The 24,387-nt window shown below is 43.3% G+C and overlaps 2 protein-coding genes across 5 annotated transcripts in view; one reads left to right on the forward strand and one right to left on the reverse strand.

The window, feature by feature from the left end:
- ANLN (anillin, actin binding protein) overlaps nucleotides 1-1,512 on the forward strand; it is a 28,502-nt gene extending 26,990 nt beyond the window's left edge. For all 4 annotated transcript variants that reach the window (XM_065051832.1, XM_065051828.1, XM_065051829.1 and 1 more), the window contains one exon: nucleotides 89-1,512. In XM_065051832.1, the coding sequence (XP_064907904.1) occupies nucleotides 89-212 (124 nt within the window). In that variant the 3' untranslated portion in view covers nucleotides 213-1,512. The remainder of the gene's footprint in view (nucleotides 1-88) is intronic.
- A 2,962-nt stretch (nucleotides 1,513-4,474) lies between these two features.
- AOAH (acyloxyacyl hydrolase) overlaps nucleotides 4,475-24,387 on the reverse strand; it is an 83,471-nt gene continuing 63,558 nt past the window's right edge. Inside the window, exons 17-22 of the mRNA XM_065051843.1 lie at nucleotides 22,130-22,302; nucleotides 19,325-19,383; nucleotides 19,182-19,241; nucleotides 17,502-17,598; nucleotides 14,192-14,268; nucleotides 4,475-5,815 (exon numbers count right to left, since the gene is read on the reverse strand). Of these exons, the coding sequence (XP_064907915.1) occupies nucleotides 5,687-5,815; nucleotides 14,192-14,268; nucleotides 17,502-17,598; nucleotides 19,182-19,241; nucleotides 19,325-19,383; nucleotides 22,130-22,302 (595 nt within the window). The 3' untranslated portion in view covers nucleotides 4,475-5,686. The remainder of the gene's footprint in view (nucleotides 5,816-14,191; nucleotides 14,269-17,501; nucleotides 17,599-19,181; nucleotides 19,242-19,324; nucleotides 19,384-22,129; nucleotides 22,303-24,387) is intronic.

Here is a 24,387-nt window from a genome sequence, read left to right on the forward strand (position 1 = left end):
CCATGTATAGTCAACTTGACACTTCTCAGAATAACTAAGCAGAGGTAGAGAAAGGTGCATCTCCTCCATTGAGTTCTTTGCCTTTTAGGAACTGGCTGTCTGCTGATACTAAAGAAGAGCGTAACCTTTGGATGCAAAAGCTCAACCAAGTCCTTGTTGACCTTCGCATGTGGCAGCCTGATGCCTGCTACAAACCTATTGGAAAGCTTTAAACTCTGGAAGGGAAATAAGAAGAAAACATGTCTGGAAAAAACAGCATGAACTACGCAAAAAAAAAAAGAACTTAAATGAAAATATGGGAATTCCTCTGGGTCACTTATGCTTTAAATTTGAGAGAGTATTTAACATTATACAGGACTATGTTATGCAGTATTTTTATTTCACTTTAAGAATTTTAAAACTTTTTTACTTCCTAGCTTTTGAGTATGGTAGGAAGTGATTAGTTGTTTCTAAATGTGCTAAATATTTATGTAACTCCTTTTTTGGAAGTCTCTTTTAGCTAAGTACATTTTCTTCTTTAAACAACTAAATTATTGCAGGAAGTCACACCTAAGGGCAGGAAGTGGGGGCAAGCTAGTGAAAAAACAAGCTTACTAGATAACCCAGCTCCCTGGAGGAAACAGTAGCTCAGAGTTCTCTAACAACGATGGTGCTGAAGCACAAGATTTAATATTGGAGGGTTTGTCAGGTTTTTTGTAACGATCAGGCATAGAAGTTACTAGTAAATTTTACTCTACAATATGCATTATAGGTATTTCTTGCTTGCAGTGTCCTTGTGGTCAGAACAAAAGACGTGCACAACATATTCATATTTCTCTTGCAATTTCTCGTATGAAACAGGTATGGATAAGCGCATGGCATGTATCCTATGTGGTTTACAGGTGTGGAATTATGTATGCAGTATATTGCACTTTGGTGGAAATGAAAGGTCTCGAATATTTTTGTTAGGATTGCTATATGGAAAAAAAATTAAAAAACAAACAGAAAAAAATAGTTTTAGGGTTTTATATGCCAGTATTTCCTGAGATTTATGGTTTGTACAAGCTAGAATTCTCATGAGAATAAGAAATAGGTTGTAAAACTGCCTTTTTTTTTTTTTGTAAGACACTACAAAGCTGCTATGTACCACCTAATACTCTGCTGGCTAAAAGTATGGGTCTTCCTCCCCCTCACAGACATGTCCATAAATGCAGATAAAAACAGTACTTCAGACCCATCATTAAAATAGCAAAAATTCGCAGTTAAAACTTGCAGTTTTCACAGCTTTTTAGTGAAATACTATCTCATTACTTCACTATTGTGAATGCAATAGTGGAATACTTAAAATCGCTATTCCTGTTATATATTCACACTTGAAACACTAAATTCTGTTAGCTTATACTGTTTTCATGCTGCCACTTTTGTACTTGCTTTTAAATCTGGTTTTCTTTTTCTGGCGCCTTTAAATATTTTCTATCTATGTATTGATTTATTTTATTCATTTAAAATAAAGCATAAAACACTTTCTGCTTATTTTTCATAATGTCATCTATGCATTTGAGATTATTATAATAGTTTGTAGGCTGAAGAACAGCTGTACTCCACATCTTGTTTAAAAAAGGGATTCTATTCAGTATGTTTATTCCAAAATACCACTTGAATTGGGAAATAACATGATGCTTCAGGGGTAGCTAGCACCAAATTTTGTAGTGGGAGGCCAGATGGTCCATGGGCAGTTACTATGAACTGGTTGAAATGTTTCTGAATGTGGAGGCTGCTAGAGGCCAACAGTTCATCAGGTTTGAGAGAAGAGATGGTTCTTTTTTGTTAGAGATAGGGCAGCAGAGTAGCAATACAACATGGAGAGTGTGACATTTCATGTGTGGACACACAACACTCTGTCTACTTAAACTTCCAAGCAGATGTTAATAAAAATTGTTAAATATATTATGAAGGTGTTAGGAATGGAAATGGATCTATCTAAGGTCATGACATACTTTTATTTAGGGTAATTGGGCTATTATCCATTGCAGAAACTAATTGTGTTTTTTCATTATTGAAGATGAAAAATTGTCCTCATGAAGGAAAGGTAATAAGTGTGACAGATGATGTACATTAGAAAAGCTGACCTGGATGGTGAGTTGTAGGCACAAGCTGTCAGTGACGGTGACGTGTGCTACTGAGCAAGCTGAAGCATGTGACTCTGGCTTAGCATGAGGCACACATTTACAGCTTTACCCACTTGCACTGGGGTATGCCTCCTCCCTTTCCTGCTTCCCTCTTTTTAAGGGTGAGCTGTGGAAAGTTTTTCAGAAAACTTGCAGGGGGTAGTTTGCTTCCTGAGCGTTGCAAGACAGGCACAAGGGGGCAAGGAAAACAGTGTTGTGCGGGGTGAGACTTACTATGGGCTTTTGGCAGCTCTGGCATATTAGAACTTTGATCAGTGCTAGCACCACAGATACTGTAAAACTTGCTAAACAGAATCCTAGACATCTTGCAAAGAATATCTCTGTTTTGGGGAAAGTATCATGCCAAATAAGACTGCAGCGTTTGAAAACCTTCAGATATAAACATTAGAAAATTATATATTTCATCTGGATATGAGGAAAAACTTCTCTGAGGGTGCCAGAGCACTGGAACAGGCTGCCCAGAGAGGCTGTGGAGTCTCCTTCTCTGGAGACGCTCAAGACCTGCCCAGACACATTCCTGTGTGATCTGCTCTGGGTGAACCTGCTTTAGCAGGTGGGTTGGACTAGATGATCTCCAGAGGTCCCTTCCAACCCAAACCATTCTGTGATCCTGTGAAACATATCACTAAGTGGTGAGAGCTTTAAATTACACAGGTTATTTTTTTCACACTTGTAACAGATCTTTTTGGAAGAGGCCAGACTCCAATAGCTTCAGGTAGCTGTAGATGTTGTGCATCTCAAAAACAGTTGCTACTGTGTGATTTCAAACAAAGCTTCAAGTTTTTGCAAAACAGTTTATGAACAGAACAAGATTAAAAAACCCCTTCCGATTTGCAGTGTGCTAGAACTAGCCAATGACATAATCCTCCCCTGTAATCATGTGCTCTAACTCTGTCCCCAAAAGCACCTTCATAGACTGTTTCTTCTTGATCTGTACTGCTATACAGCCTGAATTGCATGGAACTACACCTGGCTTTCCAAAATAATTGGTTTTTTTTCTTTCCTGTTTATTTCTCTTCCTCATGCATCTGTCACTTTCAACCAATCTAAGTGCCTGGAGACAGTTAAACTAATGGAGTAGACTAGGATACATGGTTTGCTAGAATAAATAAACACTTTCAAAAGTATTTACTTAAATATAAGACATTTATTTTTAGAATGGTACTGGTAAGTGATTGATGGTTGAGGTGCAAATCTTCAGCTGGTTTTGGCATTCCTTGAAAGAATGGAGAAGCACAGCGGTTGTAAAAGCTCATGGCTTAAAAGGCCCCAAATCCATCCTTATTTGCAAATAGTTACTGTGTTAGTTACAAATCAAGTTTCTTACACAGCCTAATTCTGAGCTGTGGAGCTCGCCTCAGGCAGGAGGACTCATGGTTTGGTTAGTGCTCCTTCAGCCAGGGACAAGCCCATTTCATGAAGTCCCTCAGAGTCCGCTGATCAAGCACAGAGCAGTTGTACTGGGCAAATCTGAGAGCTTTGCTTTAGGATTCAGGTATGGGGGTCTCAGGTCATCTTTGAGAAGTTGCTGTTCTAATTTTATAAGAAAGTTTTTCTGCATCGCTCAGAAATTCAAGATGTTCTCTGATAAGAAAGTCTATAAATGGAAAATGCTTTGCTCTGGGCAATGAGCTTATTTTAACTGAGGAAGTTTCAGTGTTACTAGCTTGTAAAACTCCTAATTGTCATTATTAAATCCCAAACCCAAATGAAATACAACACTTTGCAATGAGATTGCCTGAAATTTTGGCTTCTAAACATGTACTGTTCCCTTCCCCCTTTTAACTGCTGCATTTCTGTATTTTGGTGTAAAGGAAATTATCTGATATTCTATAATTATTGTCTTCGCTGTACTTGGTCTATAGTAAAGCCACATGGATGCATTTGTTTCTGTCCTTGTACTGTTTTTTAATGAAAGATAGGAAGCTTGTGTAAGTAATGAATATTTAGAAGGTGTTCTACCTGGCCAGTGTGCATCAAATGTTATGCTGTTTGATGGAGATAATTTGTGTAGAAAGCACACGGATTTCCTACTTTTAGTACTAAATTGTCTTCCTTAGACATGCCTCTATGGAGTTGAAACTGTTTCTTGGGAGGCTGGGTATTTTGGTAACATCTAAATGCCTTGAATGAATTGGGGCCTTATTAGTAAGTATCATTCAATTAAGGAACGTATTCCCTTTTGGTTTCCTAAAGTAGGTGACTTGAGTATTTCCTTAAACGTTAGCAGTTGTCCCAAAGGAATTTCTATCTTAATAAAAGTTGCAGCATTGACTGTACTTAAAAAAAAGGAAGAGACTCTAGGGTAGAAATAATACGCGCTTTAATCGAAATAGTATTTGCCAGGTCACCCTCTGCCTTTTCAAAATGCTGAGCAGATGCATCTCCTGTGGCCATGGCCAGCATGGTGAGGTCCATACATGGCCAGGCCATCACCTTCAGCTTGGACCACAGCCCAGGAGCTGGTACATGGGTGACCCAGCCAGACACAGGGAACATGTTCTGAACAAAAAGCAGAGCAAATCTACCTGAGCTTTGGCTGATTTGGACAGAGTTTAGCCATATCTTGCTAACACTTTCTATTTACCAGATTTTTTTCCACATATAATTAGTGACATTTTATGCTGTCTGATCCCTTCAGCAGGGCTCCAAGTAGGGTAGAGCTGTCTATGTATTTATTAATTTATTCATCTGTTTTGCTAAGGGCATTGGATAAGTTGGAGAAAAATAAACTACTAGTAATTCTCAACCTTCAAGTCTGTGTATGGAACAGCTGCCCAGTATCTTCAGTGATTCCTTAGGTCATGCCCGTGAAAGACACAGGACTGGGCATATCATTAGGAAGCAAAAGAGTAAAGCTATACTAAAGCTTGAAAAAGCAACCTGTTTTAAATACACACAGGGTTGTCAAGTTACTGTTGTCAAGTTACTGTCTCATTAATGGGGGAAGAGAACTCAGCAAAGTGTTCAGTCAGCCTGCACTAATGATGCCAGGCAAATCAGAATGCTTGTTATTCCTGGCACATTTTAAAAAGCAAATAGCAGCTAAATAATGTATTAACAGTCAGAGCAATTGCATACAGACAATTTATAGCAACATCATGAGTTTGGGGTTCACCCACACTCCCTTGGGATCAGATTAACTGTTGAAACAGTACAAACTGAAAGCCCAGAAATAGTGTTCTGCAGGGGAAAGAAAAAACGAACAAACAAAAAATGGTGGGGCTTGGAGTTTACTATGTATGGAAAAAAAATCATACAGATTTGCAAACCAGTACAATAGATGGTCTAACTATCAGGTATCCTTTGATTTTTATTTTTGTAGCTCCACAGAAAAAGCATAGCCTATTTGTGCATGTGAGTTACAAGCTGAAAAGAATGCTGTTGTGTTATGTCCACTGCTACTGGCTCTGATAACTTGCCCTCCCCTTTTTTTGTGTGTCTTTAATCATCTTGTTTTGTGGAATGCAGTGGGAAGCATCACCATAAACCGTGTCAGGGTTCTAGCAGTCTGGAAGTCAGTGTCCACCTTGATCTTTGAATATGGCTTCAATCTGCTCGTTGAATGGATTCTCCTTTCCAAGCACTTGAGGCCATTCATGTAACGCCTTCTGCCAGGTAATGCTTGTTCCAAGGGCTCCAGCAATCTGCAAACAGCACAAATACCATCAACTTCTTGTGCCCCTATAATGTAGCTGTTTCATGCCAGCACTTCAGAGACTCCAACAGAAAGAAGACTCCCCTGTACAGCCACTTGATGGACTGTAACCTCTAACCAAAGAAAATACCGCACTCCAGTTGCTTCAATGGATGGAAATCATTCTGAACACTAAAAATAAGATAAGGACCATATATCTGCACCTCCCTGACCAGTCATTTCATCTACTTATAGTCTGCAACCACTTGCTGATGCCTGTGATGTCTGGTCCATAAACTTGTATTCAAAAGCCCTAGAGTCTGATTTTCACACACCCCCGCCCCCCCAAAAACCAAACCAACCAAACAAACAAAAAAGCATTTTGAAAGTGTTTCAAAAGCACTGCTTGGATACAATGCATAAAACTCTCGCAAGCCCAAAGGAATTCATGCTCTCAAACGCTGATGATACTTCTAATAAATATTCTGTCTGCTGTCCTACAAGGAAACCACGGGTGTTGGGTAAAAGAGGCCAAATTATATCTGGATTCAAAACCACCCAGCTCTGATGCTCTAAGTTTGCCTCTGCTGCTGGTTGTCTTCAGAGCTTTTTTCCATGAGACCTACAGAAGTGGTAAAATAGCTTTTCTCCTCACTATCAGAACCACTCTAGCTTTGACATAGAAGTTAAGCACCCAAGAGAAATTGCATCCGTTATATCACCAGGGTGGAAAATGTTAAGGGCAGGAGAACAGGGAAGAGAGAACAGCTCAGTTCTCCTTTAACCAAGTTTTTACATCCTGCTAATGCATTTTTGTTTCAGTTTCTGACCCATGATTATATTCTGCTATACAGCAACAAAACTTTTAATCCTAAAACTCGCTCTGACGTGGATTATAATTTCGAGGCTTAAACAAGGCTAACAAAGCCTTTTTATTAAGGGCCAAGATGGTTTTATGGAATCAAACTATTTGAATACTGATGTTTCAGAGTTTGGGACAGACTGGAGCCTTTTGAGAACTGTTGTGCACTTCTTTTTAAATCCTGTGCTTTTTGAAAGAAAATTTTATTTTGAAATTTGAAATATTTGAAAATATTTATTTTGAAATTTTATTTTATTCAGAGCTAACATACAAAGAGACACATTTGTGAGGTGGAAGCTCTTAGACTCTGGTCACTCGAGGTCTCACTAAGCTATTGGAGGAATTGGGGGTGAGAGGGATGGGGAGATTGTGCAACAATAGGTTGTTTTCTCCTGGTCAAAATTTCTAATGTTACAAAATGTGGATTTTTCTGGGACATCCAATGGCTGCCAGAAGACTGAGACTGGTGTCTTTCAGAGTGATCCATTCTGGCATGATCGTCTCCAAATCTTCTTTACAAGTCCCTAAGCTTCCTTTTTATTCTTTTCCAAAGTTATTTGTTTGTTTGTTTAAAAAGCCCTACTACCTTTGCATGGTGCACCCTCTGCAAAAGTATTGCTGGAAGTATGCTCTACAATGTGTCTACTGTTGATTGGAATTTAAGGCATATGTGCTTAGACTGCCCTAAATTACGTAGGTCCAGCTCAGACATCATTTAATGTGTTCCTAACGGTTTTGGTAATTTACTTTGGATGAGTAGCATGGCACACAGAAATGCTCTTGATTCTAGAAATCACTTTTCTTGTAGGTCTTTTTTAAATTCCAAAGCTCCTGTGCTTTGAGGCCTGCTACAATTCATACATTTTTGCAATTAATTTTTTTGTGAGGACGACAATCCATAAGCAGTATTTTAAAATAAGCATTACCTATTCCTCATAGAGCCCTAAGTGATCAAAACTGGGAGGCAGCTGTGTTTTTCAGCAGCTTCTGGCTATCTCTTTCCTCTTTCTGCACCAATCTGGTGATGGGTATGTCTCTGAGCAAAGTGTAAATAACCAGCTGATTTGATATGCATCACTTCAGTTTTTTTCTCTCTCTTTGTGGTTTTGTATTTCCTGCCTGGATTGTGCTTTGCTGTGTCTTAAGGAAAGAGAAAAAGGAGAAACTAATCATGCTCAAGCTGTGATTTTCTGGTTGTACATAGCCATTAAGAATCTTCCAAGTGTCTCAGGTTCCAGTTTTTGATGCTCAGGGCTTTTGCATTCTCTCTGGTAACTTCATAAAAGCAAGAAATGAAGCCATTTATGCGGGATCCAGTTGAAATCATAGAACCATAGAGTCATTTTGCTTGGAAGAGATCCTCAAGATCATTGAGTACAACCATAACCTAACTCTAGCACTAAACCATGTCCCTAAGAACCTCATCTATACATCTTACAAACACCTCCAGGGATGGTGACTCCACCACTTTCCTGGGCAGCCTGTTCTGATGCTTCACAACCCTTTCTGTGAAGAAATTTTTCCTAATATCCAATCTAAATCTCCCCTGGTGCAACTCAAGGCCATTTCCTCTTGTCCTATCACTTGCTACTTGTGAGAAGAGACCAACACCCTCCATGCTACAACCTCCTTTCAGGTAGTTGTAGACAGTGATAAGGTCTCCTCTCAGCCTCCTTTTCTCCAGGCTAAACAGCCCCAGTTCCTCAACCACTCCTCATAAGACTTGTGCTCTAGGCCCTTCACCAGCTTTGTTGCCCTTCTCTGATCTTGCTCCAGCACCTCAATGTCTTTCTTGTTATGAGGGGCCCAAAACTGAACACAGGATTCGAGGTGGGGCCTCACAAGTGCTGAGTATGGTGGGACAATCACTTCTCTAGTCCTGCTGGCCACACTATTCCTGATACAAGCCAGGATGCTGTTGGCCTTTTTGGCCACCTGGGCACACCGCTGGCTCATGTTCAGACCGCTGTCAATCAACACCCCCAGATCCCTCCCTGCCAGGCAACTTTCCAGCCACTCTTCCCTGCGCCTGTAGCGCTGCCTGGGGTTGTTGTGACCCAAGTGCATGACCCAGCACTTGGCCTTGTTAAACCTCATATAATTGGCCTCAGCCTAGCAATCCAGCCAGTCCAGATTCCTCTATAGATCCTTCCTACCCTCAAGCAGATCAACATTCCTACTCAACTTGATGTCATCTGCAAACTTAATGAGGGTGCACTCAATCTGCTCATCCAGATCATTGATAAAGAGATTAAACTGAACTGGCCCAAATACTGAGCCCTGGGGAACACCACTCACGACTGGCCATCAGCTGGATTTGACTCAGCTCACAACAACTCTTTAGGCCCAACCGTTCAGACAGTTCTTTATCCATTGAAGAGTGTGCCCGTCCAAGCCATGAGCTGTCAGCTTCCCCAGGGGAATGCTGTGGGATATGGTGTCAAAGGCTTTACTAAAGTCTAGGTATACAGCATCCACAGCCTTTCTCTCATCTACTAAGTGGGTCATCTGGTCATAGAGGAGATCACATTGGTCAAGCAGGACCTGCCTTTCATAATCCCATGCTGGGGGATTGGACTAGATGATCTTTTGAGGTCCCTTCCAATCCCAAACATACTGTGATACTGACTGGGCCTCATCAATTGGTTGTCTTGTATGTTCTGTGTGATGGCACTCAGGATGATCTGTTCCATGACCCTCCCTGGCACTGAGGTCAGACTCACAGGCCTGTAATTTTCCAGATCCTGCTTCTGGCCCTTCTTCTACATGGGCATCACATTTGCCAGTTTCCAGTCAGCTGTGACCTCCCAATTTAGTCAGGACTGCTGATAAATGGTTGGAAGCGGCTTAGTGAGCACCTCCACCAGCTCTCTCAGAACCCTTGGATGGATCCCATCTGGCCCCAAAGACTTGTGTGTCTAGGTGGTTTAGCAGGTCACTAACTATTTCCCTTTGGATTATTGGGACTTTATTCTGCTCCCTGTCCATGTCTTCCAGCTCAGGGGGTGGGTACCCTGAGAACAACTGGTCTGTTAAACACTGAAGCAAAGAAGGCATTTAGTACCTCAGCCTTTCCCTCATCCTCTGTCACTATGTTCTCCCCACATCCACCAGAGGGTAAAGATCCTCCTTAGCCCTCCTTTTGTTGCCAATGTATTTATTAAAAGCACTTTCTGTTGCCTTTTACAGCAGTAGCCAGGCTCAGCTCTAGTTGAGCTTTGGCCTCCAATTTTCTCCCTGCATAACTTCACAGCATCTTTGTATTCCTCTTGAGTAGCCTGCCCCTTCCTCCAAAGCTTATAGATTATCCTTCTATCCCCAAGTTCCAGCTGCAGCTCTCTATTCAGCCAGGACAGTCTTCTTCCCACCAGCTCATCTTTCGGCACACGGGGACAGCCTGCTTCTGTGCCTCTAAGATTTCCATCTTAAGCAGTGACCAGCCTTCCTAGGCTCCTTTGCCATTCAGGACTGCCTCCCAAGGGACCCTTTCAACCAGCCTCCTAAACCGTCTGCCCTTCAGAAGACCAAAGTAGCAGTTCTGCTGACCATCCTTCTTACTTATCACAGAAATGCATGGCCTTGTCATCCAAGCAGAGCAATCAGCTGTTCTAGAGAGAAGTGATGCCCTTGAAGCCATCTGGCATTCAGAACAGTTCACTGCGAGATTTCATCGTATGGGACAGATGCTGAAAAAGAAGTCCCTAGGCTTCCACCATAACAGAAGAAGTGAGATGCCATCTAAAGACAACTGAGATGGGCTTTGGGGAGCTGTGCATCCAGACACAGCTCTAGAGGGAACTTAGCAGGACTGAGTGATACACTTTGCTTTTAGGTGTCAAAAGGAAATGGTGTGAATTTTTTCCACCTATGTCCTGAGCTGGGTGTTCTGGATATCCAAAAAAAACAAACTCATGGAGCCCAATTTTAGCTTTGAAGCATAAGAGTTATGCCAAGAATGAGTGTTTTGTTTGCAGCCTTCTGTTTTGCAACTTAATAAAAACATGCAGGGAACCCTCTTCCCTCCCAAGAAATTTGCAGTAAGAGAATATAGTTCTGGGCCTGGCTAAGCAAATGAGTACTTGGTGTTTATCCCTTCTTTCAAGGTTTTTTAAACATAAAATACTGCCTAGAGTGGGGACTATAAGAGCTTCAAGAGTGTCCCAGACTAGCCTTTTTTCCAATGCATGAAAAACACATGATAGCTCTAAAGGGACAAGGCAAGTTTTGCCCCTTTTTTTTCCTTTTTTTCTTTTCCTTCTCCTTGCAATGCTAAGTGCACACCTCTCAGTTAGGGAAGTTCAATTCCCTTCCACAACTGTCCTGCATAGATGGACTGCTGGATATCCATGCTGACACCTGCTTCTGCAAGGTTTATGCCAGCAGATTATTTTTTTTTAATTAAAGAGCAGATAAACAGCAGGTGAAATCCAGGGGCAAATCCCAGTTACCAGCTTATCCTGCCCACTGCTATATCATAATGACTAAGGATCCTGGTACCTTTCCAGCTTTCTCTTGGCAGAGAGGGGCACTGTGGTTCTTGTATCCCAAATTCCAAGGTTTCCCTGTATCTGAAGGAAAGAGCTAAAATGTTTATATTTTCCTTGGAGTGCTTCTCAGTTCAAAAATGTGTGAATATTTGTCAAGTGCTTTGAGATCTTCAGAGAGAAAATTCAGTATAAATGCCCAGGCTAGGTCTTATCCATCCTGTTTATTAGTCAAGCTGTAGGTAAGGCAAGGGGAACAGCTGCAGAGATTGAAGTAAGAGCCACATTCACTTGATGAGCCACACAGCACCAATCCTCTCCCAGTAGGCAACTCTAGATGGTATAAAAACTGTACCTGGCCAGAGGCATTCACGTCAGGATAAAGTAAAACTTTAAATAAAACTAGTATGAGGAGGGAGTGAATTGCTTATCATGTCTCTCAAGCATCCACTTAAACATCACCCTCTGCTCACACTTCCTATTCTTTTTAAGAGAGTCAAGCTTTCAGAGCAGAGTGCTATGGCTCAGTCCAAACAGTGGTATGTTGATAACAGACATCTGTATACTAGCAGGAAAACAAAAATGGATTTAAAACGGTGGATGTTTGGATAAGGCTAATTAATAAATCCTAGAAGGGTAATAACTCACTTGAAGTGAGACATATCTACAGCTGGCACCTTGACTGTAAGGGAAAATGTACCTATAAAAGCATTAACGTCATCCTAGCAGCAGGAGGGGGAGATCAGGACCGCTGCAGGATGCCAGGTCCCCAGGGAGTGAAATATGGCAGTGCTTGGCTGAGTCCTGCAGCTCGGCACTCCGGGGGATGCATGTAGGTTTGCAGCTGCCCTTCAGTGCCCTTTTGTAATTTTCTTCTGTCTTAGGCAGGATCTTGCTAAGATAGATAAACACTTGCTGCCTTCAGGTCTGTGCTATGTTTCAGCTGCTGGTGGGATACGGGACGTGGGCTAGAGCCTGGACAAAAAGCTGTGATCCCTGAGCTTGGCTCCCTCAGTGGCCTGTGGCTGGGGGTTATAAGAAGCCTCAGGGTGGGACATAAAAATAATGCAAAGACCTTTTCTTCTTCACTCCAGACCCTTTGTATCACACAAGTTTCCCAGATGGCAGGGTTGGGAACAGGATTAATTTCATCACTGTTTTCACTCTCATTTCATTTGCCAAGTTTTCTCTAATCGCTTCCTTGCAAAAGGCCTGCAGCAAAAAATCCAGATGCACTTTCTCCATGTCCCCAGGCTGCAAGCTCATACTTCCACGCAGCTATCTGCTGGTACTGTTTGGTAGCAAGGCAGGAATTTCTGCTATGAAGGAGTCCCTCTTTGAACAGGAGGCTCTTTTGACTCGGCAAGGCTAAGCAAGCCACTGTACTGCTCCAGTTGACCAGCACAAGAGATAGCAACTAAAATATGTATTTTGCCTTTGGACTTCTCCCTGTTGGTCTCCTATGGCTGAACTGACAGCACAGTCAACAGGGAAGCTGCTGAAATGTTGGAATCCATCAGTGCTTAAAATGCACACCTTGAAGTACTTCTCCATGGACTGCTCTTTCTCAGCATGCAAAACAGCATTGCTTAGGGTTGTTTGGTGATGGAGAAGTGGAAGTGAATATATGCAGGGTCTTAGCTTGCACCATAAAAATGTTCCACAAATTCACCCCATGCTTTTGAGCAGGTGGAGCTACCAAGTGGCACTGCCGTTGGCTGGGTGCCATGGTGGGGTTGGCTTGCATGGCTTGGTTGTGCTGGGGTGGAATAGAGCACACAGCTGGGAGCACAGAGGAAAGCAGCAGTGCCCTACACAACACCCTTCTCAAAACTGCTCTTGTCATGGCACCACAAGAACATCACTGAGTGTCATTCCTTCTTCTCCCAGCTGCCCTCCAGATGTGCACCTCTGGGCAGGGATGTTTGGAGTGGAGTTGGCTGCTTGTACAGCACATTTCCCTCATGGCAGCAGGTAGCAAGAAACTTCTGGCCCCATTGCTAAGTATATGGAATGGAGAGCAGCCGCTGCTGCTGCTGTCAGGCAGATCCCTCTGGCATAGAGGGGAAAATCAGCGCTGCTGTTGCTGTGCCTCCCCATCTAACCCACCTCCTGCAATTTGTCCCCTTGTAATTTAGCTCAGCCTAATTCTTGTTTCAAAAGCCAAGATCAAAAATCATGGGAAACAGGGGTGGTCTTTGGTTTTGGGGTGAGCCATTGCTGCTACAGGCTCCACACAGGATTTCAGCTCCATGCGGGATTTCAGCTCACAGTGTTTTTCTCAGGGCAGTATGGGGAAGACTGGCTGCTACTTCGCTCTGTGTGTTTGAAAGTTGACGCTAGTGTATAAAAAAGCAATTGGCTTGGTTTGTAGCTGATTGCAGAACATGCTCTCTCCAAGCATTTTAGAGAGTCAGAAAAGAGGTACTTTGAAAGCAAATGCAGTGGGAATTGGGCAACCTCGCACTCACTTAACAAACCCAAGCAAGGACTTAGAGTGGAGCAGCTGCTTCTCCTTCCCTTTCATTTATTTCTGACTGTAAACCTTCCCCTGCCACTTGTCCTTGGAGGCCAAGAAAGCGGGAGAAGACTTCATAATATGTAGCCGCAGAGCATAAAGCAATTTAAATGCATAGCTTCAAAAAGAAAGCTTTGTTCTGCTGGGGACCTCAGAGGCTGAGGCGGCAGGGCAGGGACAGGGGCTGGCTGGAGGGATCCTCTCGGGTTTTCCCAGTGCTGCCCCACTGCCCTGATCCTGCAGAACTCCAGCAGCAAGGGTCTGGTTTTGTGGTTTAAGGCCTGTTTGTCCAGGGTACTGGTCAATGAGTGGCAGAAAGCAGCAGAAGACCTTGCAGTAGTTCAAGCATAATGCAGGCGGCTGAAACAGGGACATCTGCCCTGGGGCTAAAGCCATCATCTCATTTAAAAGAGAAATCCCGTAAACCTGAATCCCTGCGGTGTGCCAACCGTGCGCTTGGGGCAGCACTGAGTGCTGGCATCCCCACCTGCTCCTGCCCATCTCCCAGGACCGGATTTTTACCTGGCTGGGGTGGAAACCATCGACTGGTTCGATCAGCTGCCAGGGCTCACCTCCCATCTTCTGCCACTCCTCAGCCGCTGCCAACAAGATAAGGAGAGGGGTTATCACCTGTGACCACGTAGGCGCCCACCAGATGTAGCTCCCACTTCCTCAAAGCACTGCCAGTATTTTTAAGCACACGACAGCTCTGCATTAAGATTATGATAATTCATATAAAGTTGTCAATGCCAATATTGTGTACAATCCCCTCTCCTCGTGGCAGTATTTAAGCCTTTATTGTTATTTTTTTTCTCTGTTATATTTATGCAAGGAAGCACTTTGAAAACAAATGATGGTGAAACAATTCACTTTCCCTCCCAACTACGATAGATGCTGTAGCAAGTAAGGCTGTAAATTATTTAATACTGATTTAATGCTTTTGCATTTTCCATTTTAGTCTCATCTTCAACAGCGTAAAAAAAAAAAAAAAAAAAAAGAGAGAGAAATCTGCTTTTTAGAGAAAGATATGGTAATAAAATATTCGCATGGGCTGATGTCTTCAGGAATAGACTGTCATTTTCAGTTACTTCTCTTCTGAGCAGCCTTTTTCAACTCCAACAAAACAAGCTTTTGAATTACGTAAGCATGACATTCAATGCAAATGATGCTGTGCTGTAAGCCCCAGAGCCATTAGAGAACTAAAAATCTCTCTCTCTTCAAAAGGGCTGCGGAGTGATCAAACATGAGGCTAGTGGTTATGGCATTAACAGACTGTAAATTCAATACTTTCTTTTACAACAACAGATTCAGAATTCTTAATAACATTATGCAGGCATCCTGTCAGGAGGGAAATATTCTCCATTCAAGCACCACAGTTTTGACCTAGACTCATGACTGTTCGTTGGACCCTGGCTATTGTGTCAAAAAGTGATGTCTGGGTCCCTGTACTAACACTGAATTCACAGAAGGGCATTATTCCTGGTTTTACTATAGGAATCTAATTGAGATGCATTAGTCAACACCCAAAGTAACCTATTTCAAGACACAAGGCTTGTAGCTTTGTTTCAGATTTGCAATATATTGGATACAACACATATTCGCCTTAGATTACACCATAGAGCATACATATAGGCACACAGAATGAGCTTGCCTAACTCCTTTTATATGATGTTACATGTTGAGTATTGTGTTTTACTTCATAGAGGAACTACTGTTCCAGTGCCAGAAATAGCAGAGGAGTAAGAAAGATAAGTAAGGTTTATATCAAGATAGGTGAATTTAGACTGTTATACTTGACCTCCAAAAATCTTGGAGCAGTTAAACAAATATCTACCAGCTTGAGTATGTCCAGAGTTTGTCTTAAAAGTGCCTATTGCCTTGTCTAGACTAGACTGGAGTTTGCTCTCATCCACACCAAGAAAAAGCCAAAACAAGCAACACCTCTCTCCTATTTATTGCACTGCTTCTTAAAGAAACCACTACGTTCTACAGCCAAAGGCAATATCTGAGCTTCAATGGCCATGTAAACCTGGAATAAATGCTAGTATACTCAATTTTTGCTCCAAGAAAGCTGGGAGCTGCTATGTGTATATATATGTCCAGGCCAGCCTGAAATCAATGTAGTCATCACAGCGTGCAACCAATGCTAAATATTTGATGGCTGGAGAGTTTAGGGGGGATTTGTGCTTGCTTTAGAAAGAGAACAGAAAAGTAGGTCAGCAGCCATAGCTGGCTTTTGAGCACACTCATGAACTGACAGCTTTCCTGATGGGAAACTCAAATTGTTGGCTCCAGGGCTTCAGGAAACTTTGCAAAGTGTTTTTCAGAGTCGATGTTAGTATGTGCATGCGTGATTTTGTTTACCTCATTTATTTAACACGATGTAATCAAGAACAGCAAATTATATTAGATGTTTGTTTTCGTGAAAGCAAATAAATTACCTAAAGTTAGTAATTTAACTTATTAAAGTAATTTGCCTACCCAGCAGGTAGTTTGTTCCAAATCCTAATGACTTGTTAAATATTAAGTAGCTGAGGCAAAGGCCACAAAGAGACTTGCATATCCTGAAACTCTGTGCTACAATATCGAACTCAATAGTAGAGGCCACCTCTCCAAGATGCAGTTTTGGACAGAAAGGCTCCCTTCCCCATCGTCTCTTCTTTACCTCCTCCTCTGTGTGGTGTTCATGAGACCCAGAACCAGCTTCCTGAACTGGGTCATGTAGGATAAAATAAGTTTGTGAATTTTTAGAGGATTTGGCTGCAAATGAGAACTTTGCAGTAATCCTAGGCTGTTTGGCAGCTTTGTGATTCCAAGGACAGCCAGGCACTGATGGGGAGTGGTGTTTGAGATGTACACCTTGAAATATTGCCAGGGTGCTTCTGCTGACAGGGATCTGGGGACAGGTGTCTGTCCCCAGCCCTGCAAGGACACAACCCACCCATGTTCGTGGCAATGAGGAAAATTTTTTGGTTCCTGTAATTTTTTTTTTTAAGTGTCAGTTGCAGAACAAGGTGATTTAGGTAATGAGCTTACTTAATGTCGGTTAAGATCACAGAAGGATGAGTTTTGTAAACTCTTCAAGTCAAAAGTTACAGCAGTATATAGGTGCTTAAGGAAGCATATGAAAGACCTTCTTTCATCCTGGCAGAGGTGTTTCTACTTTTGAAAGCAGTGAGTTGAGACAGGGTGGCTGTGTTATTCAAGCAGAAAAACTGTCAGAGAAAAGTTATCCTTCCTGAGGCACTGCTCATCCCAGGGGAGTCAATGTGAAGCCCAGTCAGTGATGTTGGACACTACAGCCAATGAAGACCACCTTCACCATTGCAGATATGCCACCTCCAGCCCAGATGACCCATTATAAAAGCAACGATCAAAAATAAAAACAAATATTATGCACTGAGATAGGTTTGAGATTTCTTTTTTTTTTCTTCATCAGCCAGATAAGCTGCAGTGGACAAGCAGGAGGAATATTTAGCAGAGGCTCATCTGCTGTCCCTATCACCTCACCACAAACACCCCCTGACATTCGAAGTGCAAACAGTCAGGGTGCTGTCCACCAGGTTGTGGGTGCCAGCAACTGGCAGCAGAGGGGAGGTTGTGGCCCCCAGGTTGGTGATGTGGTCTTGTCTTAGCAGAGGTCTGTGATCACCCCAACCAAGAAAGCCAGGAGATGGCATTAAGGGTCCTCCCTTGGCCTGCCCGCAAAGTCAACCAGACTGGCTGGCTGTGCTGCCCTTCTCCCAGTACAGAGATAACATATGAGGAGCATATCAGCAGCCCAGCACTTGACTAAATGCTTCATGAGAAAGACAGGAAAAAAGCAACTTACTTTGTTTCAGTGGGAAATCCATGTAGAAAATGTCGAAGTTGGCAAATTTCTCAGATCTTGCTATTTCTTTCAGGACATTGGAAAGTTGTAAAGCTCTCTGCAAAAATCAAGCAATTTAATGACAGTTCATTGCTACTCATGCTGCTTTGCATGGATACAGCTTTTGTCACTGATGTGCAGTCAGGAATTTGAAAGCTAATGTTGCCCTTTTAGCTGGGGGAAAGGAGCTGAAATGGGATTCTTCATTCTAACATAGACTTGCATGAGCATGACCAGCCTTTGGGCTCCACACACAATTCATCATTGCAGGTTGCACTGAGGCCTCAGCTGATGAAATCAGTTTAATACAGCACATGGTTATTTTACTGGAGACCCCTTTTAGTAGTATCTCTGCGCCTACCTAAATATTTCAAATTTATTGGTTTAGAGGTTCCTCTTGATGAGTAGCAGCCTAATCTTTTCCATTCCTCTTAAAGAAAACTAGAACTTTTCATACAGGAAAAATGTTCTTTCCCATTATCCTTTCCACTATCGTGTTGTTGGTGCTAATGCTTATCTAGAGGGACCAAACTCTGCTCTTACTTTCAGCAGAGTAAACCACCACCATCGTCTACCTAACTGATATATCCACTGTGATTTCTACAGTCGTAACAGAGATATGATTTCCTAAATATTTAAATTGTGCAGTTTGGATAATAACATAGGCAATTAGTTTCAGACAGGGGCTCAGAAAGAAGATTAATTCATACCCTGCAGACATATGAATTGTTCATGGACAGAAGTTACATGTACTGTATGTTCTGTATTGTTGGTACAGATACATAAACTGCAATCCTGCAAAGATTTAGGAATGTGCGTAATTGCCTTCTCTGAAGTCAAGAGGGACAGGATATAAAATGAAACATTTGTAAGCCTTGGTGAAATTAAGGCCATATTTTTTTGTCTAGTGAATGCAAACATTAATACAACTATACACAGTGATGACACCTTTGATGATATTTGGTTACTGGCTCTTTTACATGGCTGCAGGGGGGTGCTAGGATTAAAAATCAGCTTGTACTGCAAGGGAATAAGTGGCTGATATTATGTGACGTTCACTTCTGCAGTCAGATGTTTAGGGTGAGTTTTAAGACCTCTCTGTTCTGTCTGTTCCCATTCCTGCACTGAGCTTGGATGCTCCTTGGTCACACCATCTGGCGATTAAGTCCACAGAAATGTGTCTGAGGAAGATTAGCACAAATCCCAAATGAAGACCGGGTAAGGCTCTTGCTCTTGGGCCCTGTTTCTGCTGCCAGTAAAATCTATGCAGCTGGCTTTTCATACTCACAGCTGCTTGATTCACAAGCCTTTTCTTTCTTATCAGGTACCTTTGGTCCTTCAAGGACGTGAACAGGAACAGTTTTGCCTCAGGTAGATTGCACCCATTCAGAATAAATTTGGGCAGCTGAGAAGTTGGAAAGGGAATACATTTATGAACCCCTCAACCATGCTGCTTCCCAGAACCTAAGAGGAGTTTGAAAGGATGGGCAGGGATGTTTCCACATCTCCCAGCCTTTGGAAGAAAAAAGTGTGCTGATGTCTTGCCTTTGAGTTGTTAGGCTTACATCCCCAGACACAGGGCCAGACTGGGAGGCCCTCTGTGCAAGAGGGCTGTCCTGTTGCACCCTCGTCCAAACTTACCTCTGAGGTCAAATTCCTGAGAGTCTCATTGGGGGTCAGCCATCCGCTGCAGGGGCTCACCTGGGCGGGTACGGGGAGGTGCGGTTTAGATGTGGGAGGAGAAGAGGCGGGGGGGGCTTGTAAGCTACAGCCGGAGACCTTACCTGGAGGCAGTCGAGGAAAGAATAAATTTGACTGTATGTGATGTCTCTGTTCAGCTGCCCTGCAAAGCACAGAGAAGGAAACCTTGTGTGCCTGATGGCCAAATGTAACTTCATTTTGCAGGTCTATGCATTCCCTTGCATAGACCCCTCAAGGAGGAAAGGCACCTCAGGAGCAGCACCTCCTCCCAGGTTGGCCCCCTGCCACCACAGCCAGGACACAACAGAGGTGGCACCCATTCATCCATCCCACTAAGGCACCCGTGTCCCCACAGCCTGCAGAGCCGCTTTCACCTCTTCAACAACCCTCTTGGCCTTTCATGGGTGATTTGTCTCGTCTGTGGGGTTATTCATCATGGCCTGTGCCAATCTCCCAGGTGCGTGACTGGTATTTTATCTATTAACGTGTCTATCACCCGCCAAACAAATGCAGGGTTTGCAAAGATGAAGGGAAAATTGGAGGTGACTGCATATACTCTGAGCTCTGCATTTAGCTTGGAGAGGTTAGGCTTAAACGGGAGGAACAATTTTGCTGTCACGGAGGATAGCGGATATGCTTGTGTGGGTGAGCAAATTCAAGCACCAAGTCAAACACTCATCTGACGTGCCCTAAAATTCACTGTGCCATGCAATAGCCTGGCTTGTCAAGAAAATAATTTTCTTGACCTTTGTGCTCCTTTGGTAGCTACAACCAAGTTGGAAATTAAATGGCCACTCCGTTCTCAGTCCTCTGAGTTTGCAGTGCACTGATCACCCTGTCAGGCTTCGTTATTCCCACAGTGCTGAAATATGAAATGCTTGTTGTTGTTTTGGGAACTAAGAAGTGTGATCTCTCCCAGGTGAAATGGGCTCCTCAGGTTGCTTTGCAGTGGCTCCCTGACAGAGATGTGATTCCTGCCTATCTCATGGCTGCACATCACCCAGTATCAGCTGCCTGAGGAGTAAACGATGAGGAGCTCGAAGATGTAGTGTCACTCCTGGATATTGGGGATGTCCCAGACCCACATAGCCTGAAAGCATCGGGCCCTGGGATGGGCTCTCAGAGGGGCCAGGGATGTGGCAGAAAGCCAGACCGATGTCTGGTCGTGCCTGCCTGGCAGCCAAGAGAGGAAACCTGTTCACAGCCCATCAGAGGATCTGACAGAAGTGATCTCTTGCTATAAAACGTGTTGTTTAGGATTAATTGGGTCCCTCTAAGGCAAATCAGCTCCTCTGAAAAATTTCCAACTGGTCCTATATCACTCCTGATTTGACTTGTGCCAAAAATGCTACGTGTTTTCTCTGATAATTAGATATCCAGTAGAGGAACAGTCCCTGTGATAAACATGCACGCAAGGGAAAAAATATGTTTATGTGATTAAAAAAATAATTATCACAGGCTCCCCTTGCCCTGAAAGGGACAAGATTTTTCTTTTATTTTTATTTTTTTCTGCTTTCACTTGATAGTAGCATTTTGCTTACTAGAGAAAAATGTAGCAAGATGTCAGGAATAGAAACGGAGACCTCAGACTTTCTGAGAAGAGACAGTACTTTTGAGTGGTAAAATAACCCACAGTAGATAATGCAGAAGCTGTGAGGCAGTAGTTCGGGAACCTTGGGGAAAACATGGCACAAAGTCTGATGAAAGTGCTAGTATCCAGTGGTTGCCAAAATGATCTGAAGATACAATCTACCATTTTAATGATGCGATTTAGCTTCTCTCTTCATGGATGAGAACTAAGATGACAACTTCCAATTTGTTCACATGCAAGAGAACTTCCTTTACCAAAACAAAACCAACATGCTTTTGCTCTAAAATTTGACAGTGGAATGGCCGTGACAGTTCCTTGTACACACATTTGACTGGAGAATAAAACTTACATCAGCTGTTTTGTATTTCTTTCTTACCTGCATAAAACATTTCACCTTCTCTATCCACTGTGGGGTGGTATGAATTTGTAGCTTCCAAGCTTCCCCACTCCACAACCTCCTACGTCCCCAGGGAAACATTTCCACACTGACCCCAGAGGGATGGCCATCGGACTAACCGAGGATGTCACATGTCATAGCCTGTGAATGCAGCCCACTGTGATGATGTTCCTCCTTGCTGCTTGGCACAGGATGAAGCCAAGGAGCAAGTGGTCTGTTGATGGTCAGGTGCATGCTCTGAGATGACAGTTCCCAAAGGCAGCCTCTGAACCTCTGAAAAAACTGCCCCAAAGCACCTTGCAGCAACTGCACTCTGAGGCAATGCCCCAAAATGTGCCTGCAGGTGGTGTGAGGTTTCAATCATCACACCTATAGGTAGGGTAGGAGGTGGCAGGCACCCAGTGCTTGTGGAAAATGTATTTCTCTAATATCTAACCAGTCTTTTGCCACCCCCTGACTTAATCTTTGGTCCTAGCCCACATCCAGTTTTACCAAGACATCCATCAATCAGGGAGTGGAGGTGTTCACCAAATGTCCAGCTACACCTGTAACAACAAGGATGAAGTGCAGGCAGGCTGACCACAATTTTGGGCCATGGCTGAGGAACATCAGCATGTTTGCACATCCACAGCAAGTTTTGATCCTGGTTTGGAGCTGAGAGGTTCCAGTTTGGGGCAGGGAGGGCAGGTAGGTTAGGGGTCTGCCCTCTACCTGCCCTGTCCTGCACTGCAGACAGTAAGCTGGCTCTTCTACTGTTACTGCACAGCCTCATATTTCTCAGACCTCCTCCACCCTGTCAGGTCTGCTTGAAATTGTCAATAGATTCATAAATTATTCAGGGAGAAAAGGCAACATGACCTGGCAGATAACCAGGAGGACCCCACAATACCTCATATTTACCTAGAGGATGGTATCTGTCATGGAGGTTGTCCCAGAGGAAGCGGCCATCTACCAAGCCTGTTAAAATCACGTGGCTGCCGTTCGGAAGATGGGAGTCCAGGTATTGCAGAGCTTGCACCACGTTGGAGAGCATTTCTTTGGGTGTAGTCATGTGAGCCAGTGTGTCACGGTTCCTGCAGAAGAAGAGGATGCCAACAGGACACTGTGTCAGGTAATACAGTGCCCCCCAAAAGGCACATGAAACAGCAGAATTTTCTTCATTGCTGTTCTTCCACGTTAAGTAAGCCAAACAAAACCTTACAAAAATGTTGCTACGTGTTTTGGTCTCTCATTTTTATTGCCAAAATCAAAAGTGATATTGAAATCTCCCTTGGTGTAACCCTTCTCCCTGCTAAAAACAGACAGATGCATCCTGTTTTTATGGAGTGGCATCCTGCTGTGGGTTAACCCCGGTGGGCAGCAGCGCACCACAAAGCCTCTTGCTTGCTTCTCCTCCACCCCACAGTGAGGTGGGGGAAGAGGAAAGGAAAAGTAAAAGCAAGAAAACCCGTGGGTCAAGATAACAAAATGAAACAAACAAAAAAGTTATTGTTCAATAAGCAAAGGAGAAGCAGAAGGAGAAAAGCAAGCAAAAGCAGTGATGCAAAGACAATCACTTATCACCTCCCATGGTTTCCAGCCAGTTCCTGAGCAAAAAGTGGCTAAACCACCCCACCCAAATCCTCTTCTCTCCCTTTTATTGCTGAGCATGGACTATAGACTACCCCTTCTGTCAGCTTGGGTCATCTGCCCAGTTGTGGGCAACCCCAATCTATTCACTGGGCGAGCAGAGTAAGAAATAGAGGAGGCCCCAATGCTATGCAAATACTGCTCAGCAACTGCTGAAAAAGTGTGTTGTTAGCATTGTTTTGGTCAAAAATCTAAACCACAGCACCACAGGGGCTGTTATGAAGAAAAATAACTCTGTCATAGCCAGGCCAAGCACACCTCCATGAAGAAAAAGCCTTAGCTGGTATTATTCCATAGCTTGAAAATGAGTGAGTCTTTATTTACAGTGCAGAGAGGCAAATGAGAGCCATGAAGCAGACTATGATCACATTGGTTTCCTGTGGTGTTAAAAGTCCATGTAAAATTACTTTGGTAACCCTGATGACTCACTCTTCAGCTGTTGCAGAGCATCTTAAGCCACTTGATAGTATATAAACCCAGGAACTTGCCTAGATGGAGTCCTTAAAAGTCCATGCTGCCCTTCGTGTACTTCTCAAACTCCAGCCTGCAACTGACACTTGACTGAGCTAATGTCTACCTCAAGTTTCTGCAGGAAAATAATCCATTGTCCTAAGGGGATGTAGGGTGCTGCTGCACCTAGTTAAGAGCCCCTATGGTTCACACCTGAACAAGGTGGAAACAGCTCTGCTCCACACACATGGCTTCAGGGTGCAGGATGCCCTACAGCTGGGTGACAGGAATGCTTCTTTCCATATGAATTGCCGTGTGTAGCTTACATTCAACATGCTCTTTAATTATGCAAAGTAGAAATATTTAAGGTAGCTTTGTCTCTCATGTGTTGAGTGCCTCGCACTACAGTACTGCAGGAAGGCAGAAGAGTAGCAAAGGGTCTGGACAAACATAGGAGACTGGAGGGAAGGGTAGGAGGCCACAGAGGAGATGTGTTTAGGTTAAAATAGTCCTCAGAAATGTTCATTAGGATACAGGAGATTTGTCAGTGTCCTACATGGACTGAAAGCCCACGTTTTATGGCTCACTGGCAGGCCTGAACCTCTTCAACCCACAATCCCAGGTTCAGGTTTATCTTTCCCCTCTTGCATTTAGCTGTAAATGCTGCACAGGGAAAAAAAAATCCTGAAGTTGAAATAAATTTCGACTTATATAAGCTAAACAAACAAGCAAAACCACCCCAGGCTGCCTAGAGAACATTGCTCTAGTTACGTTATTAAAACAACCACTTTATTACAGAAAAAGCAATCACCCGCTCTCCCCTGAAGAGCTATCGCCACGCTCTCATGGTGCACGTGTCTGTAACAGGGGCTACAAGCAAGCAGGTGAATGCTGTCCAGAAGATAATGTCCTATCCCAGCAAGAGAGCATCCATGGGATGGGAGAGACTCCAGCTCCATGGAGCCCTGCTCCAGCAACACCTGGATGCCGAGCAAGACTAGCTTCGGGAAGAAACCTTGCGTTGTCTGGAGATGTCCAACTGCCCTCTCTCAGAGTGAAGAGTCAGTGGGATAGAAAGA

This window comes from Columba livia, chromosome 2, assembly GCF_036013475.1.
Source record: "Columba livia isolate bColLiv1 breed racing homer chromosome 2, bColLiv1.pat.W.v2, whole genome shotgun sequence".
In the NCBI taxonomy this organism is placed as follows: domain Eukaryota; kingdom Metazoa; phylum Chordata; class Aves; order Columbiformes; family Columbidae; genus Columba; species Columba livia.